Source organism: Microcaecilia unicolor, chromosome 1, assembly GCF_901765095.1.
Source record: "Microcaecilia unicolor chromosome 1, aMicUni1.1, whole genome shotgun sequence".
NCBI classification, from domain to species: domain Eukaryota; kingdom Metazoa; phylum Chordata; class Amphibia; order Gymnophiona; family Siphonopidae; genus Microcaecilia; species Microcaecilia unicolor.
The window spans coordinates 488,497,852-488,514,360 of record NC_044031.1 but is presented as its reverse complement, the minus strand read 5'-3'; the positions used below and the strand labels follow the sequence as shown (position 1 = coordinate 488,514,360).

The window sequence follows — 16,509 nt, the reverse complement described above, 5'->3', positions numbered from 1 at the left end:
ACCCTTCTCTCCCCTGCCCTCCATCCACCCATGTCCAGCAGTGACCCTCCTCTCCTCTCCCCTGCCCTGTATGCACCAGCAGCTCCCTTCCCTGCCACCCCTCCCGACTTGTTCCGCAAATTCTCCTGCTTCCTCCCTCCCTCCCGATCAGGTCCCTCACCGACCCTATCTTGGCCATCAAATTCTTCGGGGCAGGCAATGTTGCCTGCCCGCTGCCATCGCTGACTTTCCTCCGCCGCCGAGACTTACAGAAGTCTCGCGAGGCTGCCTCTGGAAGTCTCGGCAGCCATTTTTAAAGTGCAAACAGGCAGCGGGGGAGAGTCAGCGATAGCAGCGGGCAGGCAACACTGCCTGCCCCGAAGAATTCGATGGTCAAGGTAGGGTCGATGAGGGACCGGATCCGGATGGCGGAGGGAGGGAGAACCTGCTCGCCCTTTCCAACAACCGGCTCGCAAGTCCGGACAAAATTTAACAACCGGCTCCAGCACACCAGTGATTGTGTCAGTCCCTTGGAGTGTCACTTTGTCCTATTTAACCATATTTCTGTCAGATCTAAAGAACAGAACTTCTCCAAACCATTAACCAATTATTGGGGGGGGGGGGGGGGGGGAGCTACAATGAGCAAGGAAGTCAGATTGGCAGTAGGAAGAAGGCCTACTAATTTAGAAGCACCCACAACTGGTGGGGGCAGTGCCCCCCCCATATTGACCCTGAACCAAGCTTGTGCTACAACCACAATGTCAGAAAATAGGAGGATTCTAATTTGTTACTTTCCAGCATCAATTACTAACCCCCCCAAAATGGTTCAACAACAAAAACCACAAACAAAAGAAGAAACAGAAAACCCAAGTCCCATAATTAGAAAAGACATGAAACAGATGGAAACTAATTTTCAAATGAAACATATTTGAAGCCACAGGTACTGTAGCAAAGATTAAAAGCATCCAGCCAATTAACATTATGTTTGAGAATTTTTTTTTAAAGCTTGTTTCTCATTAAAAGTGCCTAGAGAGAAGAGAACTGATCACCCTTCATTACACTATTATAGGATGAGACTGAAACATTTAAAACTCTTTTATTTCTGATTAACTGACTGAAATTGTTCATTATATATTACATGCAAAGTAATAGCAATATATTGAAAAGCCAAAGGGTCAGATTTACTAAGAGTTTTTTTTTTAATCCATCATTTTTGGTTTAATGTCCTAAGGCTTCATTTTCTCTCACTCTGCCTATGGGGAAGAAAAGCTTATTAAATTGGACACCATTTCTATAGAGTACTCCTTAGCAAATCCATCCCTTAATAACCAATGCACCAAGAGAAACAATAGAGCCATACCTTAATGCTAAGTCCAAAGCCTCCCACTGTTTGTCTTCTAATTATCACTGTTCTTTCCTAAGGGGGGGGGGGGGGGGGGGGGGGAGGGAATGACAGTTTATCAGTTTCTGTTCATTTCAGACATCTGTGGAAAAACAAAACCTAAACAATATTCAGAATCATTTATTCATATACCTTTTGAAGTTAAACAGATTTTGTATGTCTTTTGTTTTCAAATTCTTGCCCTTGTGAATGGATAGCTCTTGCCAAAAAGTTACCTGACCAAAGTGGAACAAGAATATGGACTTGCAAAAGAGGGACTAGAAGTTATACGGATAGCAGTGATATTCAGCCACTGTCTGCATAACTTATCCAGTCCCGCCTTCGCTACCCTACCAACACGCCCCCTTGAAGTTTGGCCGGCTCCATGACAGCAGTTGGCGCCGGCCAAAATCGGCTTTCGATTATACCGATTTGGCCGGGTTCAGGAGATCGCCGGCCATCTCCTGATTTGTGTCGGAAGATGGCCAGCGATCTCCTTCGAAAATAAGCTGGATAGGCACCTACACACGCCTATCATGCGCCAAATTGGTGCTACTGCCTGGTAATCATGTGGCTTTCACAGTAATTGTAATTTTGGTGCACATCCGCTAATGCACATCTAAAAAATATTTTTACATTTCTGATGCATGTAGGTCATTACCGCCCGGTTACCGCATGAGACCTTACCGCTAAGTCAAAGCCTGGCTGTAAGGTGTCAGACCCAAAATGGACGCACGGCAATTTTCATTTTGCTGTACGTCCATTTTCGGCAAAAAGTTTTTAAAAGCATTTTTTGTATGTGCGCTGAAAAATAACTGTGCGCGCCCAAAACATGTGTCTACACTACCACAGGCCATTTTTCAATGCACCTTGGTAAAAGGACCCCTTGGTAAGTATAAGTTTGCACTGCTGCAGCCAGGAACAATGCAATAAATAATCCCAATAAATAAATAAAATATATAAAATTTACCACTCAAGTCAGTAACCTGTTTCACCTTGATGCTGCAAGTCAGTGACTCACATGATAAATTTCATTTTACATTGCTACAGCTGGGTACATCATGTGTTCCTTGCATGCAAACACTATGGCTTGAAGTTGTGCCCTCTATCTTTTACATGCAATATGAAATTATCCCCCCTCCCCCAAGCACACACATACATCTCAGTCTAAGATGCTACTTCCACCCTTCAAATGCCAAATTTCATAACTTCCCAGAAGCTGATGCCCCAATCAAAACTCCTATCCCTAAATCACATTTTCTAAAAATAAAACGAAAAGAAAAAAAAGAAAACAGAACCCCTTTCTCATAATCCCCCCCAACCACTTTCTCAGAAATACCCCACTCTCAATACCCCCATAATTTTCTCTGATCACTCTGGTGGCTAGTGATATGTGGGCAGGAGCAATCCCCAATCAATCCTTCCCCATTGTCACCTGGGTTCAAAATGGTGAAAATACCCCCTAGAAGGTCTGACACTAGGGGTCAAGCTGTCAAATAAGAGAACAATCCCTTTTTTTACAGCTTGACCCCTAGCAGAATTACTGGCAATTACAGTTTGAGGACTTTGGGTGCTAGGGTGAACCTTTGTGCTGAAGAGGCAAGAGCAACTGGGATTTGCTCCTTCCCTCACTCTTGCTACCTGGGAGACCTCTGGTAGGTACCAGGGGATCAGCAGGTGGTGAAATATATAAGAAGGGGATGTTGGTGGGTAGAATATTGAAAAGGGGCTTTGTAGGGTGGAGTTTTCTGAAAAAAAAAAATAGGAGTGTAGTAGCAATATAGTGGTTAGAGAGGCAGGCTGTGAACCAGAAAGCCCAGTGTTGGAATCCCACTGACACACCTTACGGCCTTGGCTAAAAGGGGCATTTTCGATATTATGTCTAAGTCTGACTTAGTACATTTTGCACAAACTATCCAAACTATAAATAGGAAACAAGGTAATTTCTGAAAAAGAAAAATGTCTATCTTCTTCTTATTTTTTTTTTTTAAATACTGTTTCGAACAAGGGTTTGTGTTTTGGACATTTTGTTTTTTAGTCCGTTTTTGAAAAACAAAATTGAATAAGTACAAAATGTAGCGATTCGTGCCATTGGGATGTAGGAGGAGCCAGCATCCCCCAGACATCCCAGGATAGCAATGGTGCACCCTAGAGGGCACTTCTGTGCACTTCATAAAAATGCTCTCAGATACACATCTCACCTTTACTCCCTTATCTTGTCCCCTGAGCCCTCCAAAACCCACTACCCCCACTGTACATCACCAGAATAGCCCTTATGGGTGAAGGGGGCACCTATATGTGGGTATAGTAGGGTTTTGGTGACTTTGGGAGGGATCACAGTTTCTACCACAAGTGTGACAGGTAGAGGGAGATAGAGACCTGAGTCTCCCACTCTATAGTGTACTGTACTGACCATTACACTACTCCGGGGACCTGCATGCTACTCTAATAGACCTGACTTTTTCATCTGAGGCTGTCAAAGAGGCTAGTAAGTCTGATTTTTTAGGGGTGGGAAGGTCTTAGTGCCCATTGGGAAGCTATCGGGGGGGGGGGGGGGGTCACCCCTGATTCCTTCCAGTGGTCATCTGGTTATTTAGGGCATCTTTTTGTGCCTTATTCATTACAAAAAGAGGTCTAGCTCAAAATGTCTTAGTTTTAGTCCTGGATGGTTTTGTTTTGTTCCATTATGGTTGAAAACATTTAAGTCTTAGGAACATCCAAATCCTGCCCTTAACATGTCTCCAACATGCCCTCTTGAGATTTGGATGCACTGCAGAAGAACAGCATAGAATAGGTTTTGAAAATATTGATTTGAATGTTTTTTTAAGAAAAATGTCCAAATCCTGCTTTATGCCACTTTTTAGATGCTTTACTCTTTTGAAAATGAGCCCCTATCGTCACTTAATCCTCCATTGCCTCAGCTACAAACTTAGGGCTCCTTTTACAAAGCTACATTAATGATTCCGTTCCTATGGGTTTCCTTGCATTTGCCGTCTGGAATTGCTAGTGCAGCTTTGTAAAAGGAGCCCTTATTTATTTATTTATTTATTTATTTATTGGGGTTTATTAACCGACTTAATGAAGAGATTCACTCAAGGCAGTATATACTAGGCACAGTTTAACACAAAACTTACAATTTTGTTAACAGCATAACAATAGTAAAATAACCAAGAAAAACATAAATACAATAAATGAAGTAAACTTGAAAAAAAATTGATTTAAATCTAATAATAGAACTACTGTGAAACAGTGTAAAAAATATACACATTTAACAGCACTGGAATTCAAATACCAGAGATATAATACAGTGTTAGCATAATACTAATGATATACCTAATAAGCATGCATTAGAACATCCACCTAACATAGATATGATGCCAAAGAATTTCTACAATATGGCTTACCATATAGCTGAGGGACCAAGAGCAGGTATATGATGGGAACAAGATGCATGGTACAGAGTCAGTTGGGATAATTTGACGGTTAGCTAAACTCAAGGCAAGCTTATTGTATAGTTAAGCAAGAGATAAGAAAGTGATCTAAGTTACAGTGTGTGTAGCAAGCTAGTCTAGGTGCAAAATCAGTGTATATTTATTTTTTATTATTTATTTATTAGGATTTATTTATCACCTTTTTGAAGGAATTCTCTCAAGGTGGTGTACAGTAAGAATAAATCAAACATGAGCGATAGGCAATTACAGCAGTAAAAATATTCAAATAACAATAGAAAGTATGGCATAGTATACTACTTACAATGTCAACACAATACATAATAGAACATTTTAATTGACAGTGAAGGGTATGAGCAAAGATGGAACATATATATAGGTAAACGAGTAAGAAGAATTAGAAAGTAAGGTAACTAATTTAAAGAAGTTGCTTATGAGGTCAGAGAGATAGTTAACATATAGATAGGTAAGAGAGTAAGAGGAGTTAGAAAATAAGGTGACTAATTTAACAAAAAGTGCACATGAGGTCAGAGAGATGGTTAAATATTATCTCAGCTAGGGTAGGAGTGGATATAGTCAGTACCCCTATGTTTTAAAGGCTTGGAAGAAGAGCCAGGCTTTCACCTGCTTCCTGAAGTAGAGGTAGTCTCGAGTTATACGTAGCCCCTCTGGGAGCAAATTCCAGAGCATGGGGGTAACTCCTGAGAAGGCTCGCTGGTGGGTATCACATCGTAAAATTTCTTTTGATGAAAGTACAGATAGTGATGATCCTTGAGAGAACCTTAGAGGTCTTAAAAATGTGTAAAGGGCTAACTTATTCTTTAAGTACTCTGGCCCATTTTGTCTGAAGACCTTGAAAATAAAACAGAGTTTTAAATTTAACCCAGTAAGGTACTGGTAGCCAGTGTAGCTTTTGCAGGAAGAGCGTGATGTGGTTACGTCACTTGCAGCCTTCTATCAGTTGTGCTGCAGCATTCTGAATTAGTTGGAGCTAATACAAACTCTTTTTGGTTTGGCCAGTGTACAGGGCATTACAGTAGTCTAGTCGTGATGTTTTCATGACATGGACCACTGTGATCAGACTCGTCTTTTCAATATATGGAGAGAGATGTTGTAGCTGCTGTAGGTGATAGAGACAATTTTTGAAGGTTGTTTTAATTTGTGGGTTCCGAGTGAGTGATGAGTCTAGTAGTATCCCAAGATTCCTGACCTGTGATTTTAGGGGGAGTTCATACTTCCCAAAAGGTATTTTGAAGTCAGGCATTTGTCCTCTTGTGTTTGGTACCCAAAGAGTTTCTGTTTTATTTGGGTTCAGGTAATGTTTGCTGTTGTTTGCCCATTCCTGAGTTGTGGTTAGTCAGGCAGTCAGTTTACTCAGAGCTGTGGTAGATCTGGTTCAATAGGTATGAGTAGTTGCACATCATCAGCATAGATGTAGATCGTAAGCCCTCTTGTGACAGGGAAATACCTACAGTACCTGAATGTAACTCATCTTGAACTACCATTGGAAAGGCATGAGCTAAATATGAAATTTAAAAAAAAAAGGGGGGGTTGGAGGTATGAGGTTTTGATCAGAGATGAAGGGGGCTGTATCTGAGGTTGGGGAATAAATGAATTTGATATAGAATCGACCCTTAAAACAATTGGAGCCCATTATCTTTGTAGTGCTGTGACCATAAATGCACTGTTTCCATCTGTAACAATACAAAATTAAATTTAATGTGTGAGTCATTAACGTTTGGAACTGCGGTAAGTGACTTGCAATGTAAATGTCGCTGAGGTAAAACTGCAACTCCAGTGGTAGTACCATAAAATTGCTACTAGTAGTTATGATGGTCATTTTGCTTCCTGGAGCTGGACAGGGTGAGAGTGGAAGGGGAAAGCTCCTGTCATGACCCACTAGACCACAAAAGATCATGTCCAAATAAGTCCCATGTGTGGTAAGGGGGGTCAGAGGAGACAGGGAATGAGGAGAGGGTTTCCGCAGAAACTTGTGGGAAGGGCTTATTGGGGGAATTGGATGTAAGAGGAGAATTAGGAGGGTATCAGAGAAGAGGCTCTGCTAAAGGGGCTGAAGCATTATATCAGGAGGGTGGAAGGGGAGTTGGGGGAAAGGCAACTGGAGGGGACCTGAGGGTCTGTGACATTATGTCTGTGGTCATCCTACCGGACTGCCAGTAGTGCAGTAGTACCCCCTCCTCATTATCAGCAACTGTAACAGTTAGTAAACAGTACCAACTCAACTGCTAGTTGTCACAGATGGCTACTCTTCTGACCCTCCCATGTTTTAGCCCAGGGGAATCAGTGACCACTGGGGGAGTAAGGGGAGGTCATCCCTCATCACCTCCAGTGGTCGTCTGATCATTCAGGGCACTTTTTTGTGCCTTATTCATTCTAAAAACAGGTCTAGTTCAAAATGTCTTAGTTTTAGTCCTGGACAGTTTTGTTTTGTTCCATTATGGCTGAAAAATGTCCAAGTCTTAGGAACATCCAAATCCTGCCCTTAACATGCCCCTTTGAGATCTGGATGCACTGCAGATGAACAACATAGAAAAACATTCTGAAAAATTGGTTTAAAAAATACTGATTTGGACATTTTTATGAGAAAAACATCCAAATGCTGCTTTATGCCACTTTTTAGACATTTTTGTTCTTTGAAAACGAGCCCCATAGTCTACTGGGAATCTAAGATGTATAGGTAATGAATTCCATTTCTTAGTGCTTTCATAGAAAAAACTAGCAGTATGAATAGATTTCTAGATAACTTTTTTAAAACAAGGATAGTGAAGAGATAAGAAGTCTCTAAAAGTGGTTAGAGTATTTCGTTTAGGCAATTGAATGAGGTTCCGCATGTATGAAGGAGACATACCATAAAAGATCTGGTATACAAATACACAAAGTTTAAAGGTAATTCTGGCCTTTAATGGAAGCCAATGCAATTTTAGAAGTAAAGGGGGGGGGGGGGCTTTTGAGTAATGTGGTACCCTGCAGACCAGGTAGGCAGTGGTATTCTGTGCTGTTTGAAGTTTTCTAATTTGATGGTTCTGGCATCCACTATAAATGGCATTGCAATAGCCAAGCTTAGAAAGCATTAAGGATTGGGCAAATGTGTGGAATATTGAACTAGGGAAAAAAGGCTTGATTCTTTTAAAATTTCATAGTGAGTCGAAGAAAGAGGAGACTATTTTTGAAATTTGGAAGTCAAATGTCAGATGTTGATCAATGTATATTCCTAGGATTTTCATTGTTGTATCTAATGGGTATGTTATATTGTTAATAGTGTAATTACTATAAGGTGTGGGATGAAAATGATTGGCTAATATAAGGAATTTAAACGTATCTCTATTAAGTTTCAATCTGAAATCAGCTACCCAGGATTCCATTAAGTTTAGGGCTGATTTAATGGTAGGTAAGATCTCTTGTAAATCATTTGCAAAAGGAATATAAATTGTGATGTCATCAGCATACATGAAAGTGTTAATCTATTTGCTGCAAATATACTACCCAAAGGAGTCATCATGACATTAAATAATAAGGATGAAATTGGTGAACCCCGAGGAACACCACAGTTGGGTGACCATTGAGAAGATAAGTGACCAGACTGTTTTACTTGATAGATTCTGGACTTTAAGAAACCATTGAACCAATGTTAGACCTTACCACAGATCCTGAATAGATCTAATAAGTATAATACTATGTTGTGGTTGACTATGTTGAAAGCACTTGACATGTCAAATTGAAGAATTATTGTTTTTCTGCCTATACTCAATTCTTTTCTGAAATTTGTTATGAGAGTGGTTGGTACAGTTTCAGTACTGTAGGACGGTCTAAATCCAGATTGAGAACTATGTAAAATGGAGAAGATATGAAAGTACTCTATACGTGCAATTATTCCTGCAGTCCACCCGAACCCTCATCCACTCGCTCGTTACCTCTCGTCTTGACTATTGCAACCTTCTTCTCGCTGGCCTCCCGCTTAGCCATCTATCCCCCCTTCAATCTGTCCAAAATTCCGCCACACGTCTTATCTACCGCGTGAACCGATACTCTCATATCACCCCTCTCCTCAAGTCGCTTCACTGGCTCCCGATCCGCTACTGTATGCAGTTCAAGCTTCTCCTATTGACCTTCAAGTGCATTCAATCTGCAGCCCCCCCATTACCTCTCTACCCTTCTCTCCCCGTATGTTCCCACCCGTAACCTCCGCTGTCAGGACAAATCACTCCTATCCGTACCCTTCTCTACCACCACTAACTCCAGACTCCGCCCCTTCTGCCTCACATCACCTTATGCCTGGAACAGACTTCCCGAGCCCATACGCCATGCGCCCTCCCTGCCTATCTTCAAGTCCTTACTCAAAGCCCATCTCTTCTCCCTTGCTTTTGGCGCCTAACCACCTTCCCCATTCATGTTACCTACACTGACTACAGAATTTGTAACCCCTAGATTGTAAGCTACCTACACTGACTACATAAGTTGTAAGTTACTTACACTGACTACATAGTTTGTAACCTTTAGATTGTAAGCTCTCTTGAGCAGGGACTATCCTTCCCCATGTTAAACTTGTACAGCGCTGCGTAACCCTGGCAGCACTATAGAAATGCTAAGTAGTAGTAGTAGTAGTAGTAGCAGTCACTTTGACAAGAAGAGGAATTGAGACAACTGGTCTGCAATTAGAGACCTGACTCCTGTTGATCTGAAGGTTTTTTGGGATAGGAGTTAAAATAGTGTTACCATTGTCTTCAGGGAATAGGTCGTGAGATAACATGAAGGAAATATGCGAATTAAAACAATTACATAAGTACATAAGTAATGCCACCCTGGGAAAAGACCAAGGGTCCATCAAGCCCAGCATCCTATCCACGACAGCGGCCAATCCAGGCCAAGGGCACCTGGCAAGCTTCCCAAACGTACAAACATTCTATACATGTTATTCCTGGAATTGTGGATTTTTCCCAAGTCCATTTAGTAGTGGTTTATGGACTTGTCCTTTAGGAAACCGTCTAACCCCTTTTTAAACTCTGCCAAGCTAACCGCCTTCACCTCGTTCTCCGGCAACGAATTCCAGAGTTTAATTATGCATTGGGTGAAGAAACATTTTCTCTGGTTTGTTTTAAATTTACTGCACTGTAGTTTCATCGCATGCCCTCTAGTCCTAGTATTTTTGGAAAGCTTCACATCCACCTGTTCCACTCCACTCATTATTTTTATATGCCTCACATCCACCTGTTCCACTCCACTCATTATTTTATTTGCCTCTATCATGTCTCCCCTCAGCCGTCTCTTCTCCAAGCTGAAAAGCCTAGCCTCCTTAGTCTTTCTTCATAGGGAAGTCGTCCCATTCCCGCTATAATTTTAGTCGCCCTTCGCTGCACCTTTTCCAATTCTACTATATCTTTCTTGAGATGCAGTGGCCAGAACTGAACACAATACTCAATGTGCGGTCACACCATGGAGCAATACAACGGCATTATAACATACTCATACCTGTTTTCCATACCTTTCATAATCATACCCAACATTCTATTAGCTTTCCTAGCCGCAGCAGCACACTGAGCAGAAGGTTTCAGTGTATTATCGACGACGACACCCAGATCCCTTTCTTGGTCCGTAACTCCTAACGTGGAACCTTGCATGACGTAGCTATAATTTAGGTTCTTTTTTCCCACATGCATCACCTTGCACTTGCTCACATTGAACATCATCTGACATTTAGCCACCCAGTCTCCCAGTCTCTTAAGGTCCTTCTGTAATTTTTCACAATCCTGTCGCGAGTTAACGACTTTGAATAACTTTGTGTCATCAGCAAATTTAATTACCTCGCTAGTTACTCCCATCTCTAAATCCTTTATAAATATATTAAAAAGCAGCGGTCCTGTTCGGGAGTTGATTTCAGAAGATAGCTAAATCAGGTGTCTATAATACGTTGTGAAGATGCATATTTACTAAGGAAGTGTTTAAGGGGCCCTTTTACAAAGCCACATAGGCACGTATGTGCATCCTACATGCGTTAGTTTTGAACTACTGCCCAGCTACCGCGTGACCCGAGTGGTAATTTCATTTTTCTATGTACGCCCACCACGCGTCCTGGAAACTTTCTGGTGTGTCGCGCTAACTAGATGGTAATCAGCATTGTATGCTCACTGACAATTACTGTCTGGTTAATATGTGAGACTTTACCGCTAGGTCAATGGGTGGTGGTAAGGTCTCAGGCCCAAAATGGACGTGCACCAATTTTTATTTTGCCGCACATCCATTTCCGGCTAAAATAAAAAAGGCCATTTTTGCAGTTGCACTGAAAAATGGACCTGCGCACATCCAATACATGCATTTACACCAGTGCAGGCCACGTTTCAGCGCACCTTAGTAAAAGGATCCCTAACTAATTTTGGAGTGGGTAGGGAAAAGGATGACCAAATTATATCGGCTGTTATGCCCGCAAGAGAATTGGTGGGAGTCTTGACATATTTTTCTATATTGATATTAATGTTCTTCATTTCATTCTTAATTTTACTTATTTTGTGTTTGAAGTATTTCACTATGAATAATAAACAGAGGCTTCTTTTTTCAGATGTTGAGAAACATGTTGACACGATTAATTAATTATATTACTCATTATTTATAATGAATGAACACAACTGTTCTTGTTATTACTTAGTTCATGGCAGCTAAATCTGGAAATCTCAAAGAGCACTGTACTAGATTTATTTTAGGGGAAATGTTTTTAATGCTACATCGTGATTTATTATAAGGAAGAATGATTCTGTCTTATTAAAGTGATCAGATTATGTGTATGTATACCACTGCCTTCCATTTCTAAGGAAATGGGGCCATTATATTGCTTGTGTTTACCTATCTTCAGGCTTCCAATACCTGTGGAGTTAGCATAGTACATTCCCCTTGTTTACAGATTTTATTTATGAACCTAGTATGATAAAACTGAACATGATTAGAAGAAATGTAGAGAAGATGGGTTGCCATATACTGACTGGCAAACTTCATCAATCTTGACAAAATAGAAAATGAAATGTTCCCAGCAGCTGCCACACAGAAAATAGAGCACAACCTGTGGAAAGGCATTTTCTTGATCTGATAGGATATATAAAACAAATCAGTGAGATGCTAGGATTTTTTTTGTACTTCTTCTCTACTATATTACAATATATTTGAATTTCAGTGCTGTTAAATGTGTATTTTTTTATACTGTTTCATGGTAGTCCTATTATTAGATTTTAATTTGCTGTTCTCAAGTTTACCTCATTTAGGGGTCCTTTTACCAAGCTGCGGGATAAAGGGCCGTTGCACCAGGGCCCTTTTCACTGCAGCGGGTAAAAAGGCCAAAAGCCAAAATGCCCATGCAGTAAGACAACTTTTACCGCATGGCCATGTGGCGGGGAACTCTTACTGCCATCCACAGAGGTGGTGGTAAGGGCTCCCGCGGTAACCAGGCAGCATGTGGCGATGCCCAATTACCGCCGGTTTACCGCCACACTAACCATTTCTGTTTTTTCCCTCCGGAAATGGTGTGCGCTTAACCCAGAACTACTGCCAGCGTCTGCTTTGGGCTGGCTGTAGTCCCAGAATAGCGAGTGGTAAGCCTGCATTGGGCTTACCGCCACTGTGTAAAAGGGCCCCTTATTGTATTTATGTTTATATTTGGTCATTTTTACTATTGTTATGCTGTTACCCAAGGCAGTATACAACATATACAGTTTAACATAAAACTCAGACTCAGAAACTGAACAAAGCCTTGCGCCGTAAGAAGAGGACCTCGGCTGGCGGGGGTTGGGGTCCCCCGCCAGCAAAGGTAGGCGACAGTGGCAGCAGGGGAGGGTTGGCGGCAGGAGGGGTTGTCGAGAGGGTCATTGGCAGGGGGGGTCCAGGGCCAAATCTACAGGGGCCCAGGCCCCGTGGCCCCACGTAGCTACGCCATTGATTGTTATAGAATAAGGGGGATCTGCACCTAATTTAGATGTGGGGATTTACACCAAGGTTTCGTTGGTGTAAATGGTTTTGTCTAAATGTAGTCACGGTTCCTGGCGCTGTTTATAGAATAGCGCTTAGTGCATTTTTTGACACTGATTTTTCAGCACTATTTATAGAATTTAGGGCCCCTTTTACTAAGCTGCAGTAAAAGGGGCCCTGCACTAGTGGTTGCAGCTGTTTTTGCCGTGCACTGCAGTAGGTGTAAAGGCCAAAAAAAGAAATGGCCTTGCTGTAAGTTTGCAATTGTGTGGCCATATAAGGGAGAGCACTTACCACCACCCATTGAGGTTGCGGTAAGGGGTCCTGAGCTAACTCAGCGGTAACCTCCTGCAGAAATAGTTTTTAGTAAAAGGGCCCCATAGTCCTATATTACATTTGGTATTGCAGTGTTCTAGTTGGGGTTTACCATAAAAGTTTCATTTCTTAAGAAGGAGAAGGGAAATTCTCCCTACAGATATGAAATTACACAGAAACCCTAGTTCATTAACCATATAGTCCTTTAGTAAATTGAAATCTTGGCTGCTCGTGAAAGCTTTTCTACACTAACTTAAGCAATTGTCTGAAGATGTGCATATAAACTTTAGAAAACACATTTTTATGCTTCTGATAAAAAAGTAGCAACCTTCAGAGATTATATTTAGCATATGAATGAGATGTCTTCAACATGGTGCATAATATAATAACCGTTGGCAGATGAGGACCACCTGAACCATTCAGTGTGCCAGAACGCCTTCATTATGATGGATAGTCCTTCATATCTGACCGTTTTTCAGTTAAATCTTTCAAATTTAAATTTTTCATTGTCCTCTAAAGTGTCTCTTACAGCTTCTTCCATTCAGCCTTATATCACACTTCTTGGCTTTATAACTTTCTTTCCACTAAAAAATGCTTTTCTTTTGCGTTTTTCAGGTATTTGAGTCTATCACATTGCCTTTCTGCTTTCTCTCTTCAGCTGTATATACCATATATTTAGGCTTTTTTTTTTAACCAGCTTTGCGGAGCTGCTGTGGATTGCTTCTGGTCTATCTGTATAGAATGGGAAATGTTACCTTCAGAAATGGACTCAACGCTTGAGATGAAGTTTCTGCAGAGGCAGCAGCAACTTCAAGCTTCATCTGTAACGCCAGCTCCCTACCCTCGTTGCATGAGAAAGACATTTACTCCCAAATTATATAAATTGTGCTTTAAATTGCACACACAAATTTGGGCATGCGCTGAATTTGTGCGTGCAATTTAATTTTATAATGAGCCACTTAGCGCTAATATTGGTGCTATTTGGCATTAATTAAAATTTACATGCCTAAATTTAGGCATGGAATCCTTGCATAAATTTTACACATGGGTCCAAAAGTGAGGCATAGCTATGGGAGGGTAATGGGAGGATCGGAGCGGATCAGTGGTGTTCCTTAAAATTTAGCGTGTTGTTATAGAACTCGGGGGATCCATGTGTAATTTAGGCACAGGGATTTACACCAGGGTTTCATTGCTGCTCCTAAAAATAGTAATAGTTCCTGGCCCTATGCACTATTCTATCAATAGTGCCTAACTTTAAGCACCATTTATAGAATAGCGCTTAGCACTTTTTTTAGCGCCAATTTTTTAGATATCATTTATAGAATTTAGTCCACGTGAAGGGGCACTCTGGATATGATGTCTAAATCTGACTTTGGACATTTTGTGGAAAATGTCCACAAATCCAGTAGCGAGCAGAGATATTTTTCAGGTTCAAAAATGGCTATCTTTTTTTTTTTTTTTTCCAAAAATGGACATTTGCTAGATATTGTTCTGCTTAGTGAATCTATTTATTCAAAAATAAAACATCCAAGAGAAAAACATAAAATAAAGCCATTGGGGTGTAGGAGGAGCCAGCATTCTTAGCAGACTGGCCACACAGACATCCTGGCAGAGCTGTGGGACAACCTAGGGAGCATTATAGTGGACTTCATATAAAAGGTCCCAGATACATATCTCATCTTTACCCCTCTTTACCCCCTTATATTGTATAGTGAGCCCCCCCCCAAACCCACCGAAAACCTACTGTACCCAACACTAAACCATTACAATAGCCCTTATGCCTGTAAGTATCACCTATATGTAGGTATAATAGGTTTTGGGTGGGTTTTGGAGGATTCACACTTTCCACCACAAGTGTAACAGTTAGAATGGGCTATAGGTCTAGGTCCCCTTCTCTTCAGTGCACTGCACCAAACACTAGGCTACTCCAGGGACTGACCACAAATTCTGAAGCTGTCACAAAGCCTGGTATGTACTGTTTCTTTCATATCTCTGGGGTGGGGGGTGGTCAGTGACAACTGGGGGAGTAAGGGGTCCCTCCAGTGGTAATTTGGGGCACCTTTTTGTGACTTAGGGGTCTTTTTACTAAGGTGCACTGAAAAATGGCCTGCAGTAGTGTAGGCGTGTGTATTGGCCATGCGCAGAACCATTTTCAGCGCACCTGTAAAAAAATGCCTTTTTTTGGTGGGGGCAAAAATGGATGAGTGGCAAAATGAAAGTTAGCACGCACCCGTTTTGACTTAACGGTAAGGTCTCATGCATTAACTTGGCGGTAAGGGTCAATGTGTGTTCAAATGCCGATTAGCGCCCGTGCACCAGAAAATAAAAATATTATCTGACGCATGTTACAAATTAAATTACCGCCTGGGTGATGCGGAAGCTGGGTGCTAACTCAGAATTGATGTGCATTGGGTGCGTGTAAGCACTTACGCAGCTTAGTAAAAGGGACCCTCATTCAATTTTAAAACAGGTCTTGCCCATATCATCTAGGTTTTAGCCCCAGAGGCTTTTGCTTTGTTCCATTATGGCAGAAAAACGTCCAAATCCTACCCCCAATATGCCCCTTGTGATTTGGACACACTTCAAATTAACTGCATAGAAAAACATCTTAAAATGGGTTTTGAAAATAGCAATTGTGGGCAAAATGTCCAGATTCCACTTTTTAGACATTTTTCTTTTTTGAAAATGAGCCCCATGGTGTAATTTATGACAGTGGCGTTCCTAGCGTGGATGGCACCCGAGGCGGATCGCCGATGCGCCTCCCCCTGGGTGCAGCGCCCCCCCCCCCCACCTGCGAAATGACACCTTCCCCCCTCCCCGGCGAAATGACACCCCCCCCCCGGTGTATACTGCTGGGGGGTGCCGCGGCTCACGCCTGTGGGCCCCGACTTCGCAAACTTCGCTCGTTTGCTGCAGCTCCCTCTGCCCCGGAACAGGTTACTTCCTGTTCCGGGGCAGAGGGAGCTGCAGCAAACGAGCAAAGTTTGCGAAGTCGGAGCCCACAGGAGCGCACCGCGGCACCCCCCAGCACCGTGCACCTGGGGCGGACTGCCCCACCGCCCCCCCCCTTGGTACGCCACTGATATATGAACTCCTCTATATTGGAATATGTTTGTCATACTGTTCTTGTGCTTTAAAAACATCCACTGACCCCTGATGCATCTGATTCTGTACAACCCATTTCAGTTATTATAGGTAGGAAATTCAAGAGGTCTGCACTTCTTAATTTTGGGAGTCCTCATGTTTTATCCTGGATTTTAGTCACTTCTAATCTAAAGTTGGATCAAGTTTAAATGGGGTTAATTAATGATAGGGCAGAAAGTAATAAGAAATTTGATTTTAATCGATTGGATTTTAGATCATAGTTTAGATATTTTGGACCAAATTCTATACATAGAGCTGAAAAACTGGCGCCTGAAA

General features: G+C 41.8%; 1 protein-coding gene across 1 annotated transcript in view; it reads right to left on the bottom strand.

The window, feature by feature from the left end:
• The window catches only part of SNTG1 (syntrophin gamma 1), a 734,999-nt gene that overhangs the window by 546,612 nt on the left and 171,878 nt on the right, over window positions 1-16,509 (bottom strand). The window contains exon 4 of the mRNA XM_030214286.1: window positions 1,340-1,396. Coding sequence (XP_030070146.1) covers window positions 1,340-1,396 — 57 coding nt within the window. The remainder of the gene's footprint in view (window positions 1-1,339; window positions 1,397-16,509) is intronic.